The following is a 27,867-nucleotide window of genomic DNA, read 5'->3' on the forward strand; positions in this document are numbered from 1 at the left end:
GTTGTCAGACGTTGGGAATCTTGGAAAACAGATCTTAGCACAAGAAAACCTTGTTGGAGCTGCTGAACTCAACACATGCTGCTCACCAGGGGAATTCACAGCTTAGGAAAGCAAACCCAGTCTTGGGTGATGATTTGCATTTTGTTTTGCTCGGGTGTTAAAATTTCATTTTCATTTAGCAGGGACTTTCTAACCCAGTGCTCTCAAAGGCTCTTTGCTGACTCAGATGCCAGCAGAAATTTACTCTGCTGAAACCCAAAATCTCACAAGGATAGCTGAGGGTCTGTAGCTGAAATAAAATCAAAATCGTGCTTCAGCACCAATGCAAGGCACCCAAGGTATGATACAAATCCTGGGATGCTACACCAGTTCCAAAAGTACATTAATCACCAAAAATTAATCACATTCTTCACAAAGTATGGCCAATGCAACAGAAGGTTTAACCGCTGTGTAGGGGAGCTGGAATTGTGGCTGGCCGTGGATCTCAGCTGCCTGAGGACCACGTTTTAAGACTTTTTTGGGATTTTTTTCAGTAGAGAGGCAGGAAAAGTCCTGAAACCTGAGGGCAAAACCCCATATTCTAGCAAATTGCAGCCTGCAGGGAGATCCCATAGCCTAGTCCTACACACTCTACTCAACCATTAATGCTGTAATTATTATTGAAATTGTCTGACATCTGTTCCAAGACCAACCAAGAAAATAAAGTGTTTCCATTATAACAGGAGTGGGTTAAAAATGCCCTGGGCAAGTTTCTCCCTGCACATGGCCCCAGCAGTGGCATACTTCACTTTTGGGACAGACTGCAGTGCTCCCCACCACAAAGGGACCCAAACCTGGCCTGCTGAACTGTGTCTGAGAGATTTCAGGGATTTCCAAGAAAAGGGGCAAGTGGTGTGTGGCTCCAATCAACAGTGCAAGTGTAGAGGTGCAAAAAAACTTTTCCTCAGGTGCCCATCTAAGGAAGGAATCTGCCAGCTGGCATCACTGCATGTAAAAAAAAAAAAAAAAAAGGAATTTATGGAAGTTCATCCAGTTTGTTAGTGCCATCCCATGTTGGTTTTCAAACAGCAACAATACGGATACTTCTTTTCCATCAGGCAGGATTGCCTGAAGTTCCCTGGAGTCTGGAGGGAAGCTAGTGTGCACCAAACTCTGCACAAAGATGATGCAAAAAGCAAACATTTTCTCCAAGCTGTCACAAGCCCCCCTTATTTGTCAATTTAGGTTTAATGAGGCATGGCAGTGCTTTGCCATCCTTGTCAGTCCAATTACAGTGCATGCTTCCATCCATCCACACCTTCTTTAATAAAACAGGTGAATTTTACACCGAGTGACAGCAGCTTTTAAAATCCGTCTCAAAGCGTGCTTTATCACACACAAACTACGGGGCCTCAGAAGCAAATATCTTTTCAGCAATGTTAACACTCCTAAACTCTGAATCTAAAACCCTTCCTTGCAAAAATCCACACTCAGCTGCATTGCAGCTCAAAGCTGCCTCAAGTAAAAACACGCCCAAAATTCAAAATACCTAAGATTTAAATTTTTTTTTAAGATAGTTTATTATTCATTACACCACAATGTGTTAAATTGCAGTAGTTCCAGCCAGACAAGTTGATCCAAACTGTAAGTTGATGGAGATGGTTATTTATTACCTGCTTCAAGACAAAGCTTGCCCTCCTCGTAATTGTCTGCCCCATCATCCAAGGGAATATGAAAAGAGACAGAATCTTTTCAGTTGGAGCAGGGTCAGAACAGCAGCATCATTCTCAAGCAAACAATGAGATACTTTCAGACTCAAATAGAACCATGAACACCACTGACTCTGCTCGTTCAGAACATTTAACCACAGGTACTTTTTGCTTGCTTTGTTCTAGAAAATGTTTCACCCCATGGAGGTTCCCATAAGATGAAGACAGACAAGACTGCTGAAAAAAAATTAAATACAAAAGGGGTGTCAGATGAACAAATTAAAAGCAACCCATGGCCGCAACCCACTGGTTTTAATTTGTTAAAAAGTTTTGTTAAACACTGATAAAAAGACCACAAATGCTTCACAGCAGAACTCCAAATGGCAAATGTAATGTAAAGGAAAAGTCAGTACAATCAATGATCCACAGCTGAAGGTAAATATTCAGAGTAAACTCTTTATTATGCACTTTTTTCTTACACAGTAAACAGCCACACAATAGATTTAACTTCCTGTTTGATTTGTGTCCTGTCTCTCACACAGGACCAGGTGAGCTTCAGTCCAAGTGGGATCATTAAAATCACCAATAGGTTGCAGCTCAAGATGAGATGCCAAATTCTTTTCAGAGTTTCCACATTCATTCATGGTAAGCGACACAACTTACACACATCTGCAGGCTGTGAGAATTCTTCAGTCAGCAGGATTCCTTCTAAAGCAAAGCCACCAGCAGCAGGTCACTGGACAGAAGGAACTGGGTACCCAGTGATGTCTAAAGCCCTCTGGAATATCCATCTATCAGCTCAAGGATGGAATCAGTCTGGAAAAACCAAGCTCAGGTTTGCTGGATGAAAACACCCACCCTAACTTTCACACTGCTCCTCTGGGCCAACTCTGTAGTTCTTACAGCCTGATCTTGCTAATTACTGAGAAATTAGGATTCTTCCTGACTGGGGGTTTCTGGACTAAGGTCAGTTATCTCCTCAGCACAAGTGGATCCTCTCCTCACTCTCCAAGTGTGCCCTTTCCAGGGCTTTTTTTTCCTAAATGGCTCAGGGGGGTCAGGCTCTGCTCCCAGGGAACAGGGACAGGGCAAGAGGAAAAGGCCTCAGGCTGTGCCAGGGCAGGCTCAGGTTGGACAGCAGCAAGTACTTCTTCATGGAAAGGGTGCTCAGGCATTGGCAGGGGCTGCACAGGGAGTGCCCATCCCTGCAGGTGTCCATGGAATTCCTGGACGTGGCACTCAGAGCTCTGGACTGGGGACAGGGTAGGGATTGGGCACAGCCTGGACTCAGTGGTCTGAGAGGGCTTTTCCAACCTGAATTATGCTGTGATTCTCTAATACGAATAACACCCCAATTTTCAGTGCTATACTGGAAAGGGAATCCTGCTGAAATAAGTCACTGTTAAACCAGACAAACAATAGAGGAGACATTCTTTAAACAACAAAAAAGGAAAATAAACCAATCCTTGCTCTAAAAGCAGCTGTGCGAGTACAACCCTTAAATATGATCCACTTAAAAATGCTGTAAGAATTGAAAGGGCAGTGATGGATTTCATCATCTGCAGTTGTCTGCAGGGAACTCACCCTCCAACTGCCCAAGTGCTGCTGACTCAGTCTCCTCCTTGGCAAGAATCTGCTGCAGGGACAGAATTAACAGGGGTGTGCAGAATGAGCACAATCTCACCCAACCCCAGACTTGGGAGGCAACGAGGGGAAAGAAACAAAGAGAGAGAAAAAAAAAAAAAAGTCTAGAATTTCTTGTGCAGATCATTTGGTTTTAAAAAGCTTTGCCCCAGGCTGTAAAGCCAAAGCAGTGTGACAGCGTGGTGAGGCAGACTTTGGGAGCTGCTCTGTGTCAGCCATGCTTGGAGCATCCAAGGGAGGGAAAAACTTCTTGGCTCTCACTGTTGTACAGACAGCGAGCCAGACTCTTCACTGCAGAGAGCAACACAACTGGAGGATGGCAATATTGGAAGAAAAAACCAAAATCACAAACAAAACCAAAAAAACCCACCCAAAACCACTGAATGCTCCCCTCTCATACTTTACTATGAATTTTAAAATAGGAGTTTTGAAGAAGCTTTGGCAGGAGGCAGAGATTAAGCAAATAATCTCTGTGTGGGAACATAAACTTTCAAATTTACCAAGTGCACCACAGAGCTAAAGAGATCCCATGTAGAGAAGTAACACAAATTAATTCAGTAATGAGATGTTTTACTGTTTGCTTGGCTTATTTAATTGAAATGGGGAGGGATCTTAAATATCAAGTTCAAGGCATTTAGGAAGGTTTCAGTACAACAAAGGGAAGTGAAGGAACCAAAACACAGAGTGCTTGTTTTTGGTCAGTTTTTGCTTTGTTTTGCTTTTAAAGACAGCTCCTTGTGGCTGCAAACTCCTCAAGATCAAATTCAGTCAAATTCAAAATGAGGAAGAACCCTCTATACCCACTACACTTGCACAGATTTTCAGTCTCTCTTTGCAGCTGCAAGACCTTCCATTTCGCAGGGAAAAACAAAAAAAGTGTATGACCATCCAAACAGTCCCCACCACTACTGGAAAGGATTTGGCAGAATGCTGGATTATGAAGGCAAAAACTACATGGAAGTTCTTAGACTAAAGAGGTAAATAAAATATTTGGAGTTTGCATGAATAATTTCAGAATATATAGTCAGAGGCATCCCATTCATGTAGTAAAACTTAATCCATTTCTAAACATTTCTGATTGAAGCAGGCTGAGTAAGAGGTTAAAACAGGCAGGAGTAAAGTGATTACTGCCTCTCCCTAAGGCACTCATTAAGTTCAGGATCAGTTAGCAACTGTGGTGGAGATTTTTATCTAGAAAAACAGGTAAATAAGGGCACTGCAAAACTTTGTGAAACCACAGTATCAAACGTGACAGAGCAACTGTTGGCTCAAACAGAAAGCAGACCAGAAAAGAGCTATGTGGAGGTAATGTCTCTTTTTGCTGCAGCAGGGAATACAAAGAAAAGTCATTTTAGAAAAGTCATTTTCTACACAGATTATGTGGCCAGCAGAGTGACTTTGAAAATGTAGATTATTTTGTCCTCTCTCAACACCTTACCCAGGAAAAACCATCAGACACACACTGACCTGGTATTCTGACCTTCAAAGCATATTTCAACTTCAATTCTATTTTTAAATGAATTGCTGGGAAAAGCAATGAGTCACAGCCCTGCTCAGATCCCCCTGCACTGGACACTCACCAAGGGCTGTGTTTATTCTGAACTTTCCCAAGTCAGAGCAGGCTCTTGCTTTAGCACCTCAGTGTGAAGAACAGGGTTCAGCTCCCTCAGCCATCCAGGAATCCCAGCCTCTGTATCCACCTTGATCTTCCCAATTTTGGCACAGATGTTTGTTGCAACCATCAGGAAGCTCTGGGGTGCTGCAAAGTATTTCTGCCAGAAAAGGATCCCAGCTCAACTGTTTGCTGCCTTTGGGCACCTACCCTGTGCTCAGGCTCTGCTGACAGGGAAGGTCAACAAAACCAAAAGAGAAGCGTCAGGGAAGCACAGGTGAAAAACAAAGGCTCTGCACTTACAGACAGCTGGAATTTGGAGGGTCCCACACACAGTCAGGCACCTGGAGAAACTCCCTGCTCCAACACTTGGAAAAAAGGGAAATGTGCAAGCGATGAAGAATACGTCATACGTGTGCTGGTGGAGGTCAGCACCCTGTGTGGTTCAGCTTCATGCCCTTCCAAACCGAGTTTAGGAGCAGCCAAATGAGGATGCATGCAGTCAAATTTTAGATTTTTTTTGATTTCCCCTTCCTCCCGTGTCATCCAGTTGATTCCCTCTGGAGCAGGAGGCTGTTCCACACTCCCCTGGCAGTGTGGATGTCAGAGGCACTGAGGCCCATGCTGCTGACTCACCTACACAAACCCTCAGCAGTTTGATTGGGTCCAGGCTCTTCATTACAAAGAAGTCTTTTAAGACACCAGAAATAAATCATCTGCCTGGTTGCCTTTAATGAAAGCTCTGTTACACAGGAAAGAGGGGGAGGGAGCATGAAACAATATCCACGGTGGAACAGGCAAGCCAGAAAAGAGGGATGTCTGAAGAACAGAATGAAAGACTTGAGAATTAAGTCAAGAAGAGAAACAATAAAGTATGGAAATGGAGCAGGAAGGTATAAACAGGAAAGTTATCAATGGAATGAAAGGCTGAAGTGCCTTTTTTTTGGTGAAAGAACAACCACACCTCATTAGGACAAAGAGGCAGCAACATATTCCCATGTCCCAACTTCCCGTGCAACAATTCCCGGTTATTTTAGTGGATTACAGCTGTATGAGCAGAAGAAATCATTTCCACACAACCAGTGGGGAACTTCAAAAGCAGCTAACAAGGCTGAAATCAATCTCTCTTCTCTTAAAAGTTTTACATAGCAGAGCTCTGTAACAACTGCCCCAAGTATTCTCTTAACAATGGCGAGGAGTTCAGAGCGAGCTGCTCAGGGCTATGATTCATTCTTGGCTCCCTGCCAGAAAAATAAATACATTCAAGACCAGTGGCCCCAAGGGGAAAGGTAGGCCACTCTTTAAAAAGCACAAGATGAATGATTTACAGAGCAGAATCCAGTTTTCAGCCTATATGGATGAGGAGGAAGGACTTTTTTACGTCTCCCAAAGACTGAGGGCGCAGCCTTGGATGCTGGCAGTGCATCAACAGATGGAGTGAACTGGGAACTGTCGAGCTGGGATTTGCAAAACTCACCCCAAAGAGCAAGAAATGACCTCTTAAATTGCTGTACACAGAGTTCATAAAGCCAAACCAAGCCTGGCAGTGGGTATCCAGCAACACCAGACAAACAGAGGCGGCTCAGGTTACAGGAAGTGCAGCAAAGTCCCACCTGTGCAGGGACAGAGGGATCCTCTGGCACAGTGACAGTAACAGCTCAGAGCTGGGCAGGGCATGCCTCGGCATCTGCTGCACATAAAAATAGTCAACTGGCTGTTGAACAGCAAGCACTACTTTACTTCTTTTCTTTTCCCCCACAAGAAGATAATTTCTGGGATAAATGCTCAGCCGGCGAGGTATAGGATGGAGATTGGGGTTTCACTGTGGGGGTGAGGCCGGCTCATCTCACACCAGCTGATTTGTCACTGCCCTCTAATGTTCTGAACCACCATTTCAGCACCCAGCGCCCTCAGAAACACCAAACCCCACTTTTATCTTTAATATTCAGAACATTCTTTTTAACTGGATTGCTAAAGGCTTTTAAAAGAAAGCTGCTTTGAAATGTTAGCAACTGCATTTCATCATTAAAAAATTCCAGATTTACCTCAAAGTGGCTTAAACCCCCAGGTTTCACTTTTTATAATATAAAATATAAACTTTGCAAACTGGGGACTTTGCCTTCTTACTAATAGGGCCAGAGGATGCCATGGCCATACAAACATTCGCTGGCCCCATAAAAAAGGTTGTACCATCAGCAAAGGGACATTTGAGGGGATTTGTTTTACACATCTATCGCCAGTGGATAATGCAAAGTGTTGGGAACCTGCCTCTAACCTTAGAAAGTTTCCCAGTGATTTATTTCCTATTTCACAGTAATTACACTTCCTGAGTCTGGATTGAAATTTCAAATTCAAATATTTGAAAATAATCAGTATTTAATCACAGTTTCCCTGTGATTAAAGCAAGGCCGTATGAATCCTATTACATACAACAATGTATTTTCTATTGTCTTTTTTAAATTTCTGCTCTGAACTTCTCCCTGGAAACAATTAGCAGACAACTTCATTGCAATAATTTATTTTTTAAAGTGAGATCAGATTAAATGTAGCTTGAGAGATGGCCCTGATGACCACATAGAACACAAGAAAAAACCAAACAAGCTTTGAAAATACCAAGGAAAGATACATTTTATTTCCTTTTTTTACCATGAAATTATTTTTATCACTGACATTCTCACAAATAAAATTAATTCTTGGCTGAGTTTATATGTGTTAAGGAAACTTTCCCAAATTAGCAAACCCACCCAAGTCAGTGTGAAAAATATTCTATTTACAAAAGATCCTCCCAATTTATTGCACCAGACATGGATCCTGCCAGCAATGCCCATCCTTTCATGGCATGATTAATGGTACAAGTCATGTAAAACTCGAATTTTCTTTAGTTTAGCTAATTTAAAGGGAGTTCAAGTTTCATCTTTGTGGGTAGTATTTTAAGGGAAAAAAAAATAAAGATAATAGAATCAAACAATCTGTGCTTTTCCCAATTTTCAAGTGTTTTGATGGAATCTTCTGCCAAACAACAAATATTGCATAGGTCTGCCCAAACAGATCCATGGAATTCTGATTTTCCTTCCCACTCTTGTGACAATGCACATGAATTTGGGCACCTTTCATCTCTGCCTCATGAGAGGACCACACAATTTTATTATTATTAAATATCCTTGTTTATTAATATTATTAAATATCCTTATTAAAGGATGTGACACCTGCCAAGCTGCTCTTTTCCCTCTCTCACACTGAAAGTCACTGTGGCAGTTTTTGGGATTCAGGATGTCACAGGGAGGATCCCCAGAGGAATTCCAAGGATGAACTTGTCAGGGCAGGAATGTCAGAGGACAGTTTCATATCTACTGAAAATTCAATGGATTCTCCAGTTCTGTAAAGCCCTGAAAGAACTAAATTTGGGGATATTGAGCATTGTGACAGAGACTCTGAGGGCACTTTGGGAAGTAAAGCTACCAACACATAGAAGATGAGTGACTTTGGGTTTTAATCTGTCTGTACAATCAATCTTTTTTACTTAAGGTTCTTCAAAAGCTACTGGAAAATTCATTGCAGTATTTACAGAGCATAATTCCTTTGCCCCATTGCCAACAAACCTCCCATTAAAAAAGTGTCTATTTCATTAGGAAAATCGGGCATGTAAATCATCAGAACAGACTTCTTAAATACACTGTATTCTTCTCAAATATGCAAAGTCACATCTGCAAAACATTTAGAGAAAAAGTACGATTTATTTACCCATACACAGTATGTAAGACTCAAGATGTCTTCTTTAACCCTCCCTTCGTCATCTTATACAATTTCTTCAAACTGTAAGTTACTGACTTCTTTGCCCCTAAAAAAAGAAGAAAAAAAGAGAAAAAATATCAACAATTTAGCAAGGCTGACTCAGCCAGAAAGTTCTTAGTGCATCAAATGAAGGATTTCTCTGGGGGAATGACAGCCTAATCCAGCAGGCAGACATGCAAATAACCTTCCTGTCACAGGCAGGACACGGTAAATAATGCCACCAGAAATACTTTCAATGCTATCAAAGCAGAGCAACTAGAGCACAATTCTGGTAAATACCATGCCATGGCATGCAATAAAGGCAGACATCTCAATTTTCAGAGATCCAGCAGCAGTCGTTGCCTCCAAGCATTTATGGGATTTAGATACGATGGGACTGAGGATGACTCCCACAAAATTTGGAAAATTTGGAGTTAAAAGATTTCTGAAGTTCTAGCAGAGATGAGCCTTCTCTTACGTACCTAGAGTAAAAAAAACCACAGCCTTTGGCTGGGTTTAGTCATGTTTGTAAATTTAAAAACAAAACACTCAGTCATGGCATTTCAGGGGGGGTCTGAGATCCCAGCCAGTGCAGCTACTTGCTTTTCCTTTTCTGTTTACAAAAAACACCCCCAAACAAACAAATAAAAAACCCAACATAACACAGAGAGTGACTGCTCAGGTTACAGCAGTGTCTAATCACACCCTTACAAATTCAGAACCGAAAAGACAACTTCTTAATGCTGCACAAAAAGCTCTAATTTTGACACCTGCACAGATTAAAAGTGTAGATTATATTTACTACAACTTTTCCTAGGTTTATTTAATTGAACACCTGACAAGCCTGACTAAAAACACACGGAATTTAGCCAAAAGTCACACAGTATCACAGCCCTGAGCACAAGGAAAGATTTGCAGCAAACAAGGAACCTCAGCCCAAGTTTAGCCACATGCTGCACTGAGTTGTTTTTATTTTTGGGGGGGGAGTGGGACAGGAATAATAATACTTGATTTGGAAAGACCTCAAAAAATGAAGGAAGGAGAGTAAAAGAAAGAAAACAATTAAAGATGTAATATTTTAAGTGACAGATGCATTCAAAGTCGAGTTGCAAGAAGTCAAATGAGTGGGAAAAGTGCAGTTATTTCTGAAGGAATGTGGCAGAGTAAGAAGCCTCTGATAACAAACAGACTGCAGAGAATCAGTTCTGCACTTCTCATGTCTCCAAATGCAATTTAAACAAACTCAGGTTCACCTTTTGTAGGAAAATATCCGCACATGTATTTTGAACTGACAAACCCATGTGCACCCCATATGCACGCTCCAACTTTGCCACACTTACTAGGTTTTTGCAAAAGCAAGCACACTAATGAAGTCATGACAGGCTCTTCTTTGCAGCATCTCAAATAACAAGTAAATAACCACGTGGATCCTGATGTGCCTGACAAATCTGCATGGAGATTACACACAGAGCAACAATTCCTGCAGCAGCACAGAGCCAGGCTGAGCTCTGGCACAGCACAAATAAAAGAAGTGAAAACCGTGGCTCTGAAAATGCCCAAGCTGCAGGATGCAGCCCCTCTGACAGAGGAATTGCTGCTCTGCCATTCCAATCAATTCCAGGCGCTTCTGAAAGTGCAGTGCAGCGTGTGGCAGCTCCACTGCAGCACAGCTGTTGCAGGACTGCAGGGAAATCGCTCCTCTCTGCCTGCCCACCTGCTCTGCCCCAAATCCTTCACCTCCCTGTGCTCCCCCTGAGCTGCACCCATGCTGCCCCCCAGCACGGTTCTGTCCATCCAGCTGCTCCCCCAAAGCACCCTCAGGCTGCAGGAGAGGTTAATGGCTGGAACTGGGGTTTTCTCACAGAATCTGCAGCAGCTGGACCACATGAAAACACCTTTCTGCTTCAGCTCTGAATCTGTGACTTGGTGGCTCCAGCTCCCCGTTCCATTTTTGCACTCCAGGGCACAGAGCAAAGCCCCGGTGCATGTGGGACTGAGCCCACAGCGTTTCAGGGTAAACACAGCTCGTGTCTGCTTTCACTGAACAACCCACGTTGGGCTCTGTGCAAGTGTCAGTGCTGTGAGGCAGAGATTTGGCTGGGAATCCTCCAAAGCTTCCTGCTAGGTTTGCCTGGCTGCAGTGTCCTGGATTTCCTTTCTATGCATGTACCGCTGGACAGCTGTCATGTGGAGCAAAAAATATGTATGTGTAGTGTGGCATGCACAGACACATGCATATTTACAGATATTTACAGTTATCTGCTCAGGCAGCTGAGGAAGAGAGCAGTTATCACAAAAGCAGAATATTTTATATGTTAACCTGCTCCTTAAAAGAAAAAAATCCTTGAAAACAAACGCTATTCAGAACATTCATGCTAACTTAAAAGTATCTTGAACAAATGAAACCTGCTCCTTAAAAAACAAATCCTTGAATCCTTGAAAACAAATGCTATTCAGAACATTTGTGCTAACTTAAAAGTATCTTGGACAAATGCTTCAACTGATGGTTTAATCTGTAAGATGGTATTTATAGAAAAATTTTCAAGGCTCGCAGCATTCCTTGAGTAAAATATAAAGAAGCTAAAGAAGTCTCAACATCTCCCTCAGAGGAGCTAAATATAAGAGTTGCAGAGTGAGTTCCCAAAGCTCAGGCAGGCTCTGGCTATGTGGGAAAACAAATCCAGCCCTGGTGCCATCTCTAATGGGAAACAGAGGCAACCTCACCGCAGCCTCGAAGAGACACACAGGCACATTCTCAAAAAATAAATAGGGCATTTAACAACAAACAAAAACACAGAGCTGGAGCGCCACTGCAAAACCACATTGGCAGAGAAAAGATGAAAAAAGTTCTCTTAAAAGGGGTTGAAATTTCTTCTTGTGCTCCTTGCCAGTAATTTTAAATACCCAGCATGGCATCTCAGCACAGCTCTTGCTGATTTACCAGTGAATTTAGAAATGCTGGACATTGCACTGCCATGCTCTGGACCAGAGCAGGCATCTCACCTTTGCTGGTGCTCTTAAGGTAAAATAATCAGCTAAACAAAACAGATTTTGTCCCCTAGAACACTTCAAAAAGAGTGATGGCCAGCTAATGAAAACTTTCTTTTGCAAGCAAAGTATTTGTACAGTTATTAGGAACAGCAATAAAAAGTCAGAGCTTAATGGAGCCACAGATTTCATGATTCTCTTTCATAATTCTTTTATTTTAAGCCATTACTCCTGATATAAGCACTGCAGAAAGTCAGAGCCTTACATTTTTCCTGAAGTCTCTAGCAGAAAGTGTGAAAATAGGTCTTAGGGGAGCAGAATATTGGACAAGATTTGGAAAAAGAATAAAGAAAGAAATGCAGCATCTTTAGGGACTGAATTTAAAGCTCCACACTTTCCTGTAAAACACATTCTTTGCCTGAGTCAAGCAAATATTTCCATGCAGGAGCCACATTCCTGTTTTCTCTGTGCAAATTCTGTATCCTATGAACATGGAGAGTCCAAGGAGCTGGCACAGCAAGGAATGCTGCCCCAGTGATGCATTTTAAATTAAGAAACCGTGATTGGGAGAAAATCGTCATTAGAAGATACTGACAGATTTAATATAAACTCAGTCAAAAGTGTTTGGATACAAATATTGAAAAAAAAAAAAAAAAAAAAAAAAAAAGGTTGAAAGGTTTTTGCTAATTAACTCTAGAGCTATGGACACTCATCCCTCCTCAATTCCAGGGCAGATCACATGAACATCAAACCTCAAAAATACTGAGGTGACATCCCTGAGCAGTTAAATTTCACTCCTGAGTTCTGTCCCTAAGAATTAACCAGATTCTGGCAGAAAAGTGTAAACACATTAAAAAAACCCCCAAAACTAAAAAACTAAATCATGCAAACAGTAAGAAAAATCCACTCCCCCAAACCTCCTTGCTCGAATTTGGCTTGTGCTGGAGGCAAAGGACCAAAATTGCTTTGCTCTACCTAAACCAAATCACAAAAATATGTTTTCACCACTAAAACCACTAGTAGAAAATAGTTTTTAAATACAACTCTACATAGCTGATTAGAAGGAAACAACAGTTTGTTTTAAAGGGGGGGGAAGCCACTATATAAAAAGCAAAAAGCAGTTAAGACCAAGGGAAATAGAGACATCTCACAAATAACTGATTTCAGGTGCACGAACCAGAGACCACGATAAAAATTCCAAGTGTTACTCAAGGACCCCCGAAGTCCCAGTGCCAGGAGAGGCTGTCAGTGATTTACTGCACAAGGAGCCCCAGAGGTGATTTTGTGTCCATCAGAACAGGGAGAAAGAGAGCACAAATAATCACCACAGCTTAACTATTTCTGTTCTACTCCTGCACTTAACCAGCTCTGCCCCACGGGGCACTCAGGATAACTTGAATTCAACAGAAATTCAAATTATTTTGCTCCACAAAATCGCCTCTGCACAGATCCAGAAACAGAGAAATTGAAAGCTGATGTTGTTGCTTGGTTTGTTTGTTTAAGTCCCTTTCAGCATTTTATAATTTTGCAATAAAGCCTCTGCTTTAAATGTTGCTTTTATTTTCCAGGGACTTTTAATGAAACACACAAAAAGGTAACTCTTTAAACTCCAGTAACGAGACAGTCTTGGGGCCCTGTCATCTTTCCTGTGTGAAATCAGAAGGCCCACGTTGATAGAAATTCTTACCAGCTGTCAGGATGGTTTTAGCACTCTGCACTATACTGGAGGATCTCACAATTCCTGAAATGCCTGCAGAGGGAAAAGCACACAGATGTTACCCATCTCAGCACTGGTGTGGAGTATTTTTTCCCCCTCCACCATGCACAAGTTAAATATTGTTCCAGTTACACAATCAAGCTAGCCTGAAAGTAAAACATACACTGAGAAAATTTGGGTTTGCTCTGCTTTTCCATACTAATTAAAGTATTCTCTGAATTATTTCAATTTATTTTATCGTAACATACAGAAAAATCCCCAAATCAGTATTAAAACAGACAACGAGCAGTAGGAATTGATCAAATCCATTTATTTAGCGTTCCCATTAGATCTCTACTAAGATGATCAATCACAAAGGATTCAGAGTTGTTTCCTCTAAGTGCTGGTAAATCACCATCCTGGAGCAGAACAAATGATACTCCCTGTTTACTTTGACATGGAATTGGGATTTGGCACTTCTCTGATCAAGCAGAGATACCTCTGTTGTGCAGTTCTTCCCTGGCTTTTCTAAATTACAGCTTTTGGAGATAAGGCTTGTTTACCACTTTTATTTCCCTCACAGAAACCAGGCTGAGAGCTCCCTCAGCTCCCTGGTTAGTGTCTGGTGGCTCCCAGGCTTCTTGGGAATTTTTGCTGTGCTCAGGGAGCTTGCAAAATTTGCTACCTGGAACAGAAAATGTGTCAAGTTCTTAAAATGCATTCAGGACCCCAAGTACTAAGCTTTTTCATTTCCCTGCAGTGTACCAGAACATTGGTGTCTGCAGCATCAGCTTTAACTTGCTCATATGACATAATCTTGCCTCAAAGCAGTTGTGCTGATGAGAAGCACCTCAGCCTTTTTCCTCCAAGCTGGAGCTCTCTGCCAGGGCTCACATGTCTGGGCTAACCACGATGACTGCGAGGGGAAATGTCAGCAAGTCAGAAAATGACCTCAGCCTCGCCATCTGTGACTGGGAGGATACAAAGCTCAGGGTTTGGTGCTTCCATCTTCAGGCAAAACTTCACCAAGAGTTAGGTTATCTAAGCAGGCCATACTATTATTCCTTGAATTCTGCCTCTTTCAGGACACAAACCAAAACACATCTTCCTGTATCCCTAGGAATGCTACTGATGATATTTCAGATAACCTGTCTGCAATCAAATCCAAACCAGGCTTTAAGGAAAGTATTTCATGATTAATCTCCTGGATTCTTTCACCCTCCTCTTTAACCCACCCTTCTGAAATAGAACACATCCAATAGATTTGTGTATCTATCATGTCTTAAAGGACATTACAGACATTGGCCTAGACCTACCTTGATGCACCAGAAATCCACAGTCAGGGTCATGGGCAACTTGCAGTAAAATTTCTTCCACGTCTCTGTTCTTTCCAGGAGGGTTTACCAGAGCAGTTATCTTTTGTTGCACAGTTTTTGGCAAAGCCATAAGCTGTGTAAATTGACCTTCTGGACTTTTATCAATCTGAATGTTATAAAAATAAGAAATTAAAAGCATTGAGTTCTTTTTTTTTTTTTTTTTTTTAAAGAAATCAGACAATTGACCTGTGATAAATATCTCACAGAACCTGATCCATTTCACTAGAAAAGGTCCTTGACAATGCTAATAAAAACTTCCCAAGCACAAGGAAATGCAGTATCTCAGTTCTCAACTTGAAGAGTGACTCATGCAAGGGTTTTTATTCAAGTGAAGACACACATGATCTTGCTGTGTCTGCAAGTAAGTTTTCATTGAAACTGTAATTTCTGTTGTATCTGATTTCCTTTGGAAATGTAAGTACAGGACAATAAAAAAAGTTCCCCAAAGACCACTCAGCTGAGTTTCTTCTGCCTGAGCATAATCAAACTGCAGACACACACACATTTCTTGTTTAGTTTGAAAACAATTTTCTCTGCTTTCAACTCCAAACCACATCTGGTTTGTATAATTTGAAGAAAACATTCATCCCACATTTTCCAATCTAAATCACAAATCCAACCAGCCTTTTTTGAATACAATGATACCAACACACAAGCCCAGACAAATTTCTCCAAAAGGTAAAGCACGATGGGGCAGAGCTCTCTGAAAGTGGAGGAAAATCTGAACAGCTCCATTTCTCCCACACAAGGTTTTAGCCACTTCATGGAGACATCAGACAGAAGTCTGGTTGCCCTCTCCACTCCCTTTTGTCAGTGTGGAGAAAATGATCTCCAGATGAGTCAGCCACAACTCCAGAGGCACCGACTGTGAGGAGCTCTGAGCATTGTGTGGGAGGAATCCGTGCCTGAACCAGAACTCCGAGCTGGGCTCTGCCTTCCCTCAGTTCTGAGGGACCTTTGAAGAAGGAATTTTCTCTGTAGCTCTGCATATCCTGGAGAAGGGGGCTCTATTCTGTGTTAACTGCACCCCCAGCAGCACTCAGCCACCTCAGGCTGGGCAGTAACTGCCAATAACCACAGGAAGGTGTGAGCAATAAAGCATTAAAGCACTTTGTTGATTAAATACCCTCATTTTGCTGCTGATTAGAAGCAGTCTTGATGACTGTTATGGGATTGTGGAGAGATTTATTATCCAGCAATAAATTTGCAGTATGCTACCAGGATTTGTTTAAAGGATTTTTTTTCTTGAAGGAAGTGTTACTAATTCTTTCCCAAATTCATTTAAATATTGCTTCCACCAAACTGTTCACGAGCAATAAGAAAACATGGAGACAGCTGCAGGATAATACAGATTTGCCTGTGTTTTATCCCAAAGCATTGCAGTAAAACTGTTTACTGTACTCAAGCCTGCAGTTAAATCAATTTCTAACAAAGACACATCCTAAAAGGTGGCACTTGGGAGAGAATTACCAAGTCTTGAGGATGAAGAGATGCCCATGTTATGGGACTTCACCATGAAGCTTTTATCGCACTAGAATATTCACACAGGGACATGCAGATTACAAAAGGAAAAAACGCTGCTGACTGTGGCATCTCTCCCCTAATTGCAATGTTACACCAGAAAGATGGAATTCAAGATTTCTGTCACTCTGGATTTCCCAAAAAGCTAAGGAAAAAATGGGTTTGGTATGGGTATTAATGCCAGAATTTCACTTGGCTTTAGTCAGCTGATCTGCACAGCTAGAGCTTGAGAAGGTTTTTTGTGAGATGCAGTTTTTGACTGCAGAAAGTTGCACCTCTGAGTTACAGCCTCATCTCTCTAACACAAACCATCTGTTTATTCCTTACTTCCTAGCCTGTTATTTCCATATGGAAGCCATTAGAACACACATTTTACAATGATCTGCTCTGGTTCCCTTGCTGGGCTCTATTCTGTGCCCATACTCAGAGAAAATGAGCAGTAGTTCCTCCATATGAAAAAAACTGTTATTTAAGGCAAGTCTGCTGGTCGCAGAATTAACTGAAAAACAGAAACATAACAAACAGCAAGCACAGAGACTACAACTGCTCTTGTGGTGCATGGCATAATTCCTGCCTTCTGTCAGTGATAAAGCACTTGTTGTAAAGCTGTTTGAAGGAGAACCCTTGCCTCGAGCCTTCCCAGATGGTGCTTGTACACCACTTGAGGGCAGTCCTGGAGTATGGAACTGTACAGCTTCTGGAAATGGGCAATGTTGGGTTTCACTATGTTCTGCACTTTGGATTTGTCTTCTCCTATTATCATTCTGAAATCACCTAGGCAGGAAAAGAGAGAGTTAAGCCATTAGGAAAACCCCCAAAACATGAAGGAGAATATAACAGAAATCAACAGAGTACAGAGCTGCCATCTAAAACTCTATTCTCCAGTATTAGATATTCCAATATAATCCGCAATAATCACCTTCTAAGAGTCAAAAACACTCTTCAAACATCTTCAAGCACAGAAAAAATGTCCTTGGAGGCACATATTGCTATATGGCCTCTGATCAAGTGTCATCAACCCCACACGTCAACATCTTCACATAGACAATAAAATAATTCCAGCTGTCAAGTAACAGTAACAGTTACAGTCTTTGCAACCACACCTCAGTCTCAACCATTAAACAAATTGTATCCACAAGCAAATGAACTTAGATTTTCCAATTTGAGAGGTAATAAATTGCATTGTTTCCACACTCCAAGGGCAGTACTTGGAGTTCAACTAATGGCAGTCATGGTAAGATCACTGGATCACTTTTCCTCTCAGCCATCCATTGTGTTAGCTGTTTCAAAAAGAAACTCCTTTTAACACCACTGTTACATTACTGGCTTTTACATTTTCTTTTCAGATACGTGACTGAAAAATTTCAAAGAGAATAAATGAAAAGCCAGTCAGTCTGTATGAAAGCATTCCAGTACCTCTGCTAGCTCCCAGCCTGGCTGCCTGCTGAGTTTCCAGCCAGGAGTTAGATGTTCAGTGTAGCTTGTATCAACAACCAAAACTCTGAATCAGTTCCTTTTCCCACTTCCCACATTCAGGAGATAAATGTTGTTGAAAGGTGGCAACTTGCTAGCCTTCCTTTAGTTTACTTCAGTTTATACCAAGCCACAAAACAAACAGTTTGTGTATAAATGGTACTGACTCAGTGCTCTCTAAAAATGCAGGAAAAAATAAAGGATGAACATTTCCTAAATTAAAGCATGAACAACTCTTTTCAGCAGTCTCCAAGGAGACTGATTAGAGTAACACATAAAATCAATTTTGTCTACTAGTACAGCCTCTGAAAGACTTAACGAAATGGCAGCAAAATAAATATCCACAAGCAGCCTTTTTCATGTACATTCCCAACTGGGAGCTGTGTTGCTCCAGCTTTGTTCACACAGCACAGCCAATCTCAGCATTTTACTGATTTTTGCTAAACTGCACTGTTTCAAAGCACGGATAAAATGTATCTTGCTCACTAGTGGCCAGCAAGAATCCAGTGCCAGTGCTGGGTAGGTTTCAGGTGGGCAGATAAGCAGCAAACACCCCTGGCTGGCAATCCCATTGTCAGCACCCTCTTCTTGTTGCTTTAAAACAGGCAGGAAGGAACCACTCTGGAAAAGCCAGTTGCAATCTGAACGGCCCTGAGAAGCATTACCTAAAACAGTGACACCCCTCAGTACAGCCAAGCTGCAGCTCCGATCCCCCTGTGCTTCCTGTAAAAGCCAAAATTGCATTTCTGTATGAGCCAAGGAAGTGCTGTGTGAAGCACAACTCCAACCAAACTCCTTCACAGTAATTCCAGTATGCATGTCAACATTTAAAGAGCAATGCTGAGTTAAATTGTAACAATTACATCTTATATTGAAGAACAATTTGCAGTAGTTTCTTCAATATTTTTCCTTACTAATTTCTTAGCAAAAAAAAAAAAAAAGAAACTCAACAGATACCAACCAGTAGTGTAAACTATAAATCAAAGAATCATAACCTGGATCTTTAAGTTAACTAAACAAGAACCTTAAACACAGCACCCTCAAAAAGAGATGACAAGGTATGAGTCAGACTATCAGATGACTCAACATTGCACTGAGTAGAAAGAATTTTTTTTTCTCAAGGTTTTGAAACATTCCACCAAAATACAATCCATGCAAACAGAAGAGAAGCCCCATTATTTCATCACCTCCAATCACTCACACTTAGCTGTTCATAAATCAGGTAGGTATAGGCAGCGCTGCTGATGTAGCTATACCTATTTCCTGTGAATAAGCCCAATTATTGGAGCTGTTACATAACCACCATTCTGAGAGAATTCTCAGTGAATGCAGCAGTGCAGGCCCAAAGCAAGAAGGGATATGATTTCTCACACATGAGATTCCAGCTGTGCTCCAACAGCTCCACACACAGCTCTCCTCAGGCACTGGAGAGCCCCACACTCACCGGAGTAGGAGAGTCCTGCAATCTGCATGTAAAGATCCTCTTCAGAGAAGCTCTCTGGCAACATGAGGAAGGCTGCCGTCACTGCACTCTTCAGGTTGCTGACAAGAGCAGCTTGCAGCCTGCTGTTCTCATTCTGGGCCAGGATTTTCACCTGGAAAAGCAGAGCCATTTGGAAGCAAGACCTCAGGAAAGTGCTACTGAAGCTGGAGCTAGAAATGTTATTTATTTTTCATGCCGGATTGAGTAAGAAATTAATTTAAGATTAGCTCTTATTAGCATGGTACAACAAGTACTAGAGCATCCCCACTATGTGAGAGAAAGGAATATGTTTTTAATAATTAACACTCTGCTATAAAAAGCAGTTTTCACACACAGGTTTGGAAGTGCTGTATGCACCAGACATGAGCTAGTCAACTTTTCATACTCGTAAATTTAACATTAATCAGAACAGGAAATATGAATGCATCAATAGAAATACTTCACATGTGATTGTGCAATAGGAAAAAAGACTATACTAAAAGAGAAAAGAACACCTGACAGAGTTAAGTTTTCTTATTCATCTTCATCCTTTTCAATTTTTTTTTTTTTAATAGAGGACTCTCCTGCCAAATGCTCCAAGCAGTTTCTCAGACGGGGGTTGTCCTACAAGAAGCTGGGCTTTATTTTTGCACTTTGCATGAGCAGAATGCGAACTGGAGGAGATCTTCACTTATCCATGAGGAAAAGATCCCTTGAATGCCTCTGTCTGCCACAAGAAGTGTTTATTCTTAGGAAACATTGAAACTGTTCAAGACAGACTAGAGAATCCAATCACCTAGGACATGGAAATATACTGGAATAAAAAGCAGGTCTTTGGTAAGAACTGAAGATAGAAACACACTGGCAGACGAAGGGAAGCGGGTTTAGGAGATGGATGACTGTGCACTTCTAGAAACAACTCCCTTAGGAATCCCTGCTTGGTGTGAGTTTGTCTTTTTCAAGTGTTTTGCTTAGGCAATACTGCCTTGCTTATAAAAGGCAGCTTTTTAATATTTGTTTACTCTACAACACCTTAAGATTCCCACTGGCCACTGTAAACAAGGTACCCCCCTTGATTTTTCTCAAATATCATCAAGCAATTCACTTAGATGTACATTCCTAACTTGTTGCTACAGGGAAATTTGAGGAAAGTCAGAACAGAAAAATCTGTGGCACCCCACACAGTCACACAGGTGACTGCAACATCTTAGGATTGCCATGGAAACATCAAGTTATGGACATGTCAAGGACACCATAGAGCACTCTAAAACACAAAACTCGGCAGAGATTCTGTTACTCCTCATGGAAGACACCAGCCTTGCCTTAGAGAAGCAAAAAAAATAACCTCCTCCTCTTCTAAAAATCCCCTCTAATATAAAGCAGGATTTTTTTTCAAAAGAAAATAATACACCAGGCTTCAAAGTCTGAATGCCTGAAACACTGGTAGCATTTATGAACAAATTTTGAACTGTTCAGAGAGCTACAAATCTCCCAGGAAGACAGAGTGCAATGGTTATCACCCTGGAAAAACATGAATGTTGATTCTTGGGGTAAATATGACAGAGCACCACAGTTAAGGAAAGCTTTTCCACAGTTCAGAGAATTTATATTCCCTGTACCATGTCACAAATCAAAGCAGCAGCAAATGCACTTACACTGAAAACAGCTATTCACTATTCACTGTTGTTGTGACATCCAGAATTCTCCCTTCAGTTATCTTTCTCAATGGATTAAGTTTCATTCTTTACAAAGATAACAGCTTCTCTAACCTGGATCATGCTGTATTACATCTCTGGAGATAAAGCCAATAGTCTGAGACAATCTATTCCAACTTTCACTCCAAGTTTTTTAGCTAAAAAAATAATTAATTTCTGTTCCAAGACCTGAAGAGATTTGTTCTCTAATTCTCCCCCTCCCCTGGTAACAGATTTTCCCTTAGCACTGCTGCCATCTGCTGAAAGCACATCGAGGCAGGCAAAAGGGGGAAATCAAAGATTATTTTTTATGATCCTAATATGGAGGAGAAAAACCAACATGCAGAACCCATGGTTCATTCAGTTATGAACTAGACAGTAACTGCACAGCAAAGCTGCTTCCACCTTTAAAGATTTCCATTCTTCATCTGTGTTAAATTTTGGCCACCCCTCTAATCTGTTGAAAAAGGCAAATAATACATTTAACATTAAAGGGACTTGGCATTAATAGAGTCCAGTTATTCAAGATTTCCTACAGGCAGAAAATTGTTATTAGTATTCTCACCTTTAGGGGTTCTTTTTCCACAGAACATTATTAAGAACTACATTTTACCTCCTCTCTGAGAGATTATCCCTCTGGGGCTACAGCCCTAAATCAGGGCAGATTATTTGCGCATTACTGCTGCACGGATCCCTAACAGATAAAGTTCAAACTCCAACTGTTTCTTTTCCAGCCCTGTAATTTCTTGCGTTTCCAGAGAGAAAACTGAACAGTTACCGGCTTTTGTAGGCGCCCAGCCACATAGAGAGTTTTCCAGTGAAACAAATCCTCGATCAGGGCATCGGTGCTAATTACCCCATATTTTATCACCTGGAAAAAACCAAAGCAAAATAAAGGCTTTTGAAAAAACCTATACCCGCACCATTTTCCTTACGAGGAACTTACTACTTGCCATGACTGTCCTTAATTCTAAGGCACATGTAACTCCAGTAGAAAACTGGAAAACATTTTTATGTTTTAACTAACACACAAAGCAAAAGAAAGATCTCCTATTTACATGCAAACTTCCGCAGGGAGAAAATGGAACACATGAAACTAAGATCCTTTCTAGAATCAAAGCTGCAATAAAGTCAGCAATCAAATATTACATTAGCTGGAATAATCCACATTACCCTTTATGATATCAAAAAAACCTCAAGCAATAGTTTGTAAGAGACCTAAATTAAAACCTGCAGACATTTATGTATCCTGTTATTGGGAGGTGGGGTTTGTATAATGGAGTTTTTAGGTTTTTTCTTTTGCTCTTTGATGTTAGGGGAAAAAAACCTGTGATTTTGCATCTTATTTTAAGTAACTAGAAAAAATCATGGGACTTTCCACAGCTTGTTATCAGTCTGCACTACCTGAATTTCCAAAGACCACAGCAAGGCAGCCAGCTCCAGAATTTCTGGAAACAAAGGACCACAGCCCACGATATGACTGAGTCATTAGAACGTAAGACCAGGGCATAAAGACCCAAGAACACAATGTCATGGCAAACACCATCGGTCCTTCAAATGAAATCCCAAACCCCTTTTTACATCGAACAAATAAACCCCAAAATCTCGGACAGGGACAAGGACAGCAAGACTGACAGTGCTTCCCTCACTCCTCCCTACCAAACACAGAGGCACAGGAACAGGACTTGCAGGACAAGAACCACTCACCAGAATTATTAATTACACCCAAGCCTCACAGGTCAGGATACGAGACACTGAACAACACAAATGTCAATTTCAGCTTGGCTGTTGTAACTTGCATTTTATATCAAACAGTCCACTTTGCTGTTACCACATGGTCAGCTGCTGAAATGAAGCACCACCAAAACTTTACCACCACCAAAACTGGCAGACAGAAAGCAACAAGGAATATAAATCCAATTCCTGAAATGCTTTGGATGTAAGTTCCAAACACTGCTCACACTTCCAAGGTGCAAGATCAGCTGCTCTGTTTGCTTTTTAATTAAAATGCTGCTAGTGAAAGAGTTTGAGACATAAATATTGAAGATACCACAAGTTAATCTACAATTACAATCTGCAATATTTGCTTCCTGAAATTTGCTTTAAGCTAATCATTTTAATACTTTGCAGACATAAATATTTGACTTAATTCACTCAGACTACTTGTACTTACCCTGCCATTGCATGGCACTAAGGTGTTGTAGTAAATTCCTGCTCCGTATCTCTGTATGGTACTTATCTTTTTGGGTCCAAAAAATTTAAGGAAGGAATAATGACTCCTGTTCTTTAACAAGTTTGTCATATGCCAGGTCACAGCATCATCAACTGCAAACACGAAGTCCAGCATATTTGTCTGAGGATAACAAGAGGAGTGATGTGTTTAAATGTCAGGAAGAGCCAATGTTATCATAATTTAAGATATACACGGTATCAAATTTCCAGCTAAATATTCTTCATAAGTAAAAAAAATAAAACCCAAACCACAAATATTAATGTCAGATACAGTTTAAAGGTTCCAGTGAAGTTTATGTTTATTGTCAGGTATATCAGGCAGTCCAAAATTTTCCTGTCCTGGTCATGGGCAAACTTCAACCCTCCAAAACAGGGGAGCAGGTGTGAGATCTTCACCACCCTAACTCACAGTGCAGTGGAACAGCTCACGGTGTTAATGAGCAGCACTTTTTGGCCATGAATGGGGAAATATGGACACATAAAGGCACCACGTGAGAGCTAGCAGCAAGGAACTGCATTTCTAGGATATTCCTTTGTAGTGTATTCCTGTGCTTTTGTCAAGAAAACACAAAAAACAAAACTAAACATTATTTCCAAGCTGTTGGCCCTCGGAAGATGAGGAAGCCCCCCAGACTACCATTTCACCGAGGCAACGTATTTTAAATACGCCTCATACGGTGCACAGCAGTTGGGACAAGCTGTAATAACTATCTTTAAAAGCAGTGGTAAATAACCTGACACACAGTCGATACACACTGGGCTGAAACGGACGCCGAGCCCCCCACAATGAGAACCCCGCTGCCGGGACCGCCCCGGGCAGCCCCTGAGCACGGACCGCACACCCGCCACGCCGCCGTTCGCTCGGGGATTTGGGACCTTCGCCCCTCGCCGCTCACACGCAGGGCCGGAGGCGGCTCCGGCAGCCGGAACGCCGCGGGGCCCGAGCGCTCACCTCGCCGTGCTCGGCCGAGGCCCCCGCCTGCCGGAACACCCCGGAGCCGTAGGCGAAGGCCAGGCTGAGGTCCTGCGGGAAATGCGCCAGGACCCGGCGGAACTTCACGGCCGAGCTGGACAGCACGGGCAGCGCCATGGCCCCGGCCCCGGGCCCGCCCGGCCCGGCGCTCCCGCCCACCGGCGGCGGCAGGAGAGGCCGCGGCGGGGGAGCGGCGGCGGCGCGCTGCGCCCCCTGCAGCCCGGCGTGGGCATGGCGGGCTGGCCGGGCCTCCGGGGGCTCTGCTGGCCAGGGGCTCTGACAGGGACCCGCTCAGCACCTCCTCCGTGCTTCACCCAGGGTCCTCTCGGTGCTCCACTCAGCATCCCCTCCGTGCTTCACCCAGGGTTCCCTCGGTGCTCCACTCAGGATCCCCTCAGTGCTCCACACAGCATCCCCTCAGTGCTTCACTCAGCATCCCCTCAGTGCTCCACTCAGGATCCCCTCGGTGCTCCACTCAGCATCCCCTCAGTGCTCCACTCAGGATCCCCTCGGTGCTCCACTCAGCACCCCCTCCGTGCTTCACCCAGGGTCCTCTCGGTGCTCCACTCAGCACCACCTCCGTGCTTCACCCAGGGTCCCCTCAGTGCTCCACTCAGCACCCCCTCCGCGCTTCACCCAGGGTCCCCTCAGTGCTCCACTCAGCATCCCCTCCATGCTTCACCCAGGGTTCCCTCGGTGCTCCACTCTGCATCCCCTCAGTGCTCCACTCAGCATCCCCTCGGTGCTCCACTCAGCATCCCCTCAGTGCTCCACTCAGCATCCCCTCAGTGCTCCACTCAGCATCCCCTCAGTGCTCCACTCAGCATCCCCTCAGTGCTCCACTCAGCATCCCCTCAGTGCTCCACTCAGCATCCCCTCAGTGCTCCACTCAGCATCCCCTCAGTGCTCCACTCAGCATCCCCTCAGTGCTCCCCTCTGTGCCCCCTCAGGACTCTTCTCACAGCCCCCTTATGGTTCCTTCATGCTTCCCTCAGGGTCCCCTCACTGCCCCCTCACTGTCCCCTCAGGGCCCCCCAAGCTGTGCTGTCCCACCAAACCAAGCAGAGTGAGGTGATGTTCAGCATGTGGGCCCAACATTAAGTCTTCCTGCCCACCACTGCTTCATCTTCATTTTATTAGGTCATCACAATTCTGCACCCCATCTTTGATTGGTTTTCCTCCTTTTTTTTTTTTTTTTTTAATTCATATTTTATCCTGTTCCGAGGCCTTCCTCAGGACTTGTTGCCGGCGTTGCAGTTCTTCACACACCCCCCGGGGAGCACAAACACAAACCCACAGCGCTTAATCATCGTTGTGCTCTGGGCTGTCTCACGCACTCCTCGTGCTCAGCCTGGCTTGGTTTGAATGTTCAAGTCCTACATATAATAAACATATCTGAGCTCCGTGTGAGCACTAAATGTATAAATGTGCCTCATGAAATTAAAGCATGCCTTGTTCCTTCATGATTTTACACTTGCCTGCATCTGGTACCCAAAAATCACATTTTATCTTCCTATGGTTTATGGCTTTCAAAATTCCCTACCTGAGGTCTAAGCAAAGGCTGGCAGTCGGAGATAAATTTATGATCTCACTGAATTCCAAACACTGTAAGATCTTTAGACATCACTGGGCTCTGCTGAAAACAAATATGAAATGTTCTATAACTTTGTTAAACCCAAGAAAGTTTGATATGCACAGCTAAGTCACCCTCTATACAACTGTAATTCTGAAGACAGATAAATGTATGATAAATGGGGATTGGGAATTTGGGGAGAGAGCACTTGAGGCAAGAGAACAATCTTGTATTGGTAAACAGTGTGAAACTTTAACGATGTGAGGCAGGTTACACCATAAAACTGCACTAGATCTCTACTTTTCTGAGATTTTCTACATCAAATGATGCAGCCAGAGAGACCCTTCTGAATATTCATTTTTGGAGGAGAAACCATAGCAGGCTAGGAGGAATGTGTTTATATTAGAAATAATCACATTATAAGTAATGAATTTTTATTACTTCAAATAATAAGGTCCCAAAGGTCCAATTATGGCTGGGGCTTGGAGACTTTTTTTCTCCCCTAGGGCTGTGATTCAGCGCCCAGTAATGTCTCTGAACTGATTTAACTACTCATAAGTCAGATCATAGACCTTGTTCTTTCCTTAGCAAAAGTATTTTAGTTATTAAAGATATTAATAACACATTGATATTAAATGCTACATCAATATATATTAACTATAATTAATGAGTGTTATTTAAATACTTCATGGCACACAATATAAAGAACAGCAGATTTGTTGAGCTTGCATTTTAAGTTTTTTCCCTGCTGCTTAGGTTAGCCAAAGATTTTGCATTACTTTTGAGAGAACAATCTAACTCTATAGAACATTTTATGGAAGTACACAAAGAAGCATTTTGGTGATAAAAGCAACTGGTGTTGCTTGGCTGGTTCTTTATGTCATTATTTAGAAAATATAGAAATTCTATTCACCTTCTTTGCTGCTATAAAGAAGTCTTATTTTATAAAACCAAAATAGAAGCTGAAGGACTTTTTATATATTTTTATGGATGGTATGGAACTAGAATACAGTTATTGTAATAAATAAGTATGAAAGGGGGATTTCTTTGAAAATTAACAGGCAGGTAACCTTTTAGAAGGAAATGATACTGTTGGCTGACATTAAAAATTAAGGTAACAAAGCAAACTTTTGAGAGGGTATAATCTGGGGCATTTTTCCCTGGATATTTGTATATTAGAGAAAATCTGGGGAAAAGGTTGCTCAAATTATTGCAGAATAGGCCATCTCCACCTCTACCTTGTCAGCTCAAATTCTCTCCTTGAGGCTTCCAAGGTGGATTTTGTTCAAAAACTTAAAGGCCCTGTTTTTTAACTTCACTACAGCTTGTTCTCTGCTATTCTTCCTTAGCTGACTTTTATGTATTTTCAGCTAAATCTAATGTTTGTTTCTTGCATCTGCTGCCGTCTTATAAATTGATTTTGTTTCCAGCAGCACAGGCAGTGTCGAGACTAATTGTCATCTGGGATAAAACTGAGAGCTCATCTGAAAGTTTATGTAAAGCTCTATTACGTCTCATACTGACTCTGAACTTGGCCTCTAATCTGTTTTTCAGTGGAAGTTTTGCTTTGCTAACTTTGGTAAGAAAGCCTGCAAACACCAGAAGGTCTTCGGTTTGATTTTCACTCTCAGCCAGCACTGCTGATGAAGGGAGCAGTTTTCTTCTACCAGCTTCTATCAGTGTAGGTGTTTGCGTGGCTGCAGATCAGAACAGATTGGGGAATTGATGTGGGTTAAAACCAACTGTTTGGGGTTGTTGGGGCTTTTTGAACCAGACTCGTTTTAACCAGGTCACCAATGTGCTTCCCCACACAAATTTGTGTTGGTATAAGCAGGAGTGATGAGACGGTCTCTTCTGTTGACAGTGCTGGTTCAAAAGAGAAAAGTACTTGTTTGGGGATTTTTTAACAGAATTTTCGCACTTAAAATCTTGGCTGTGATTGACTCCATGCATTAAATTTGCGCAAGAAAGGGAACAACATTCTGCATGTTCCACAGTCTTTTGCTTTTATTCATTCCTTTCCAGCCAAGTCAGTTCTAACACTTACTACAGAGAGCATGACAGGAGTGTGACCTTGAGCCTTTATTTCACTTTTTGGCAATAAAATACACAATTTGAATAGGCCTCACATACATGCATGTGTAGGGTTTTTTCTGCCTTGCCA

The 27,867-nt window shown here is 42.2% G+C and overlaps 1 protein-coding gene across 2 annotated transcripts; it reads right to left on the bottom strand.

The window, feature by feature from the left end:
- Nucleotides 1-5,183: 5,183 nt before the first annotated feature.
- Nucleotides 5,184-24,268, bottom strand: TAMM41 (TAM41 mitochondrial translocator assembly and maintenance homolog). Of its 2 annotated transcripts, XM_040076630.2 has the most exons (9): nt 24,110-24,266; nt 23,099-23,278; nt 21,704-21,796; nt 19,214-19,364; nt 16,925-17,070; nt 14,716-14,881; nt 13,391-13,453; nt 8,686-8,782; nt 5,184-6,634 (listed from the first exon to the last, which is right to left on the bottom strand). In XM_040076630.2, the coding sequence occupies exons 1-8, from the start codon at nt 24,245-24,247 to the stop codon at nt 8,706-8,708; spliced, it is 1,014 nt and encodes a 337-aa protein (XP_039932564.1). In that variant the 5' UTR covers nt 24,248-24,266; the 3' UTR covers nt 5,184-6,634; nt 8,686-8,705. The 2 variants fall into 2 exon arrangements, with proteins under 2 accessions (XP_039932564.1, XP_039932563.1); XM_040076629.2 differs by lacking the exon at nt 5,184-6,634 and having other exon boundaries at nt 7,555-8,782; nt 24,110-24,268.
- Nucleotides 24,269-27,867: the final 3,599 nt, after the last annotated feature.

This window comes from Hirundo rustica, chromosome 12, assembly GCF_015227805.2.
Source record: "Hirundo rustica isolate bHirRus1 chromosome 12, bHirRus1.pri.v3, whole genome shotgun sequence".
NCBI classification, from domain to species: Eukaryota; Metazoa; Chordata; class Aves; order Passeriformes; family Hirundinidae; genus Hirundo; species Hirundo rustica.

Bases quoted from the DNA above. Each gene is read 5' to 3' on its own strand.
- TAMM41 (XM_040076630.2), bottom strand. From the start codon at position 24,247: ATGGCGCTGCCCGTGCTGTCCAGCTCGGCCGTGAAGTTCCGCCGGGTC. The intron at 21,797-23,098 runs GTAAGTACAAGT...GGTTTTTTCCAG, and splicing joins TAGTGCCATGCAATGGCAGG to GTGATAAAATATGGGGTAAT. The intron at 17,071-19,213 runs GTGAGTGTGGGG...TTTCCTGCCTAG, and splicing joins TGCAGGACTCTCCTACTCCG to GTGATTTCAGAATGATAATA.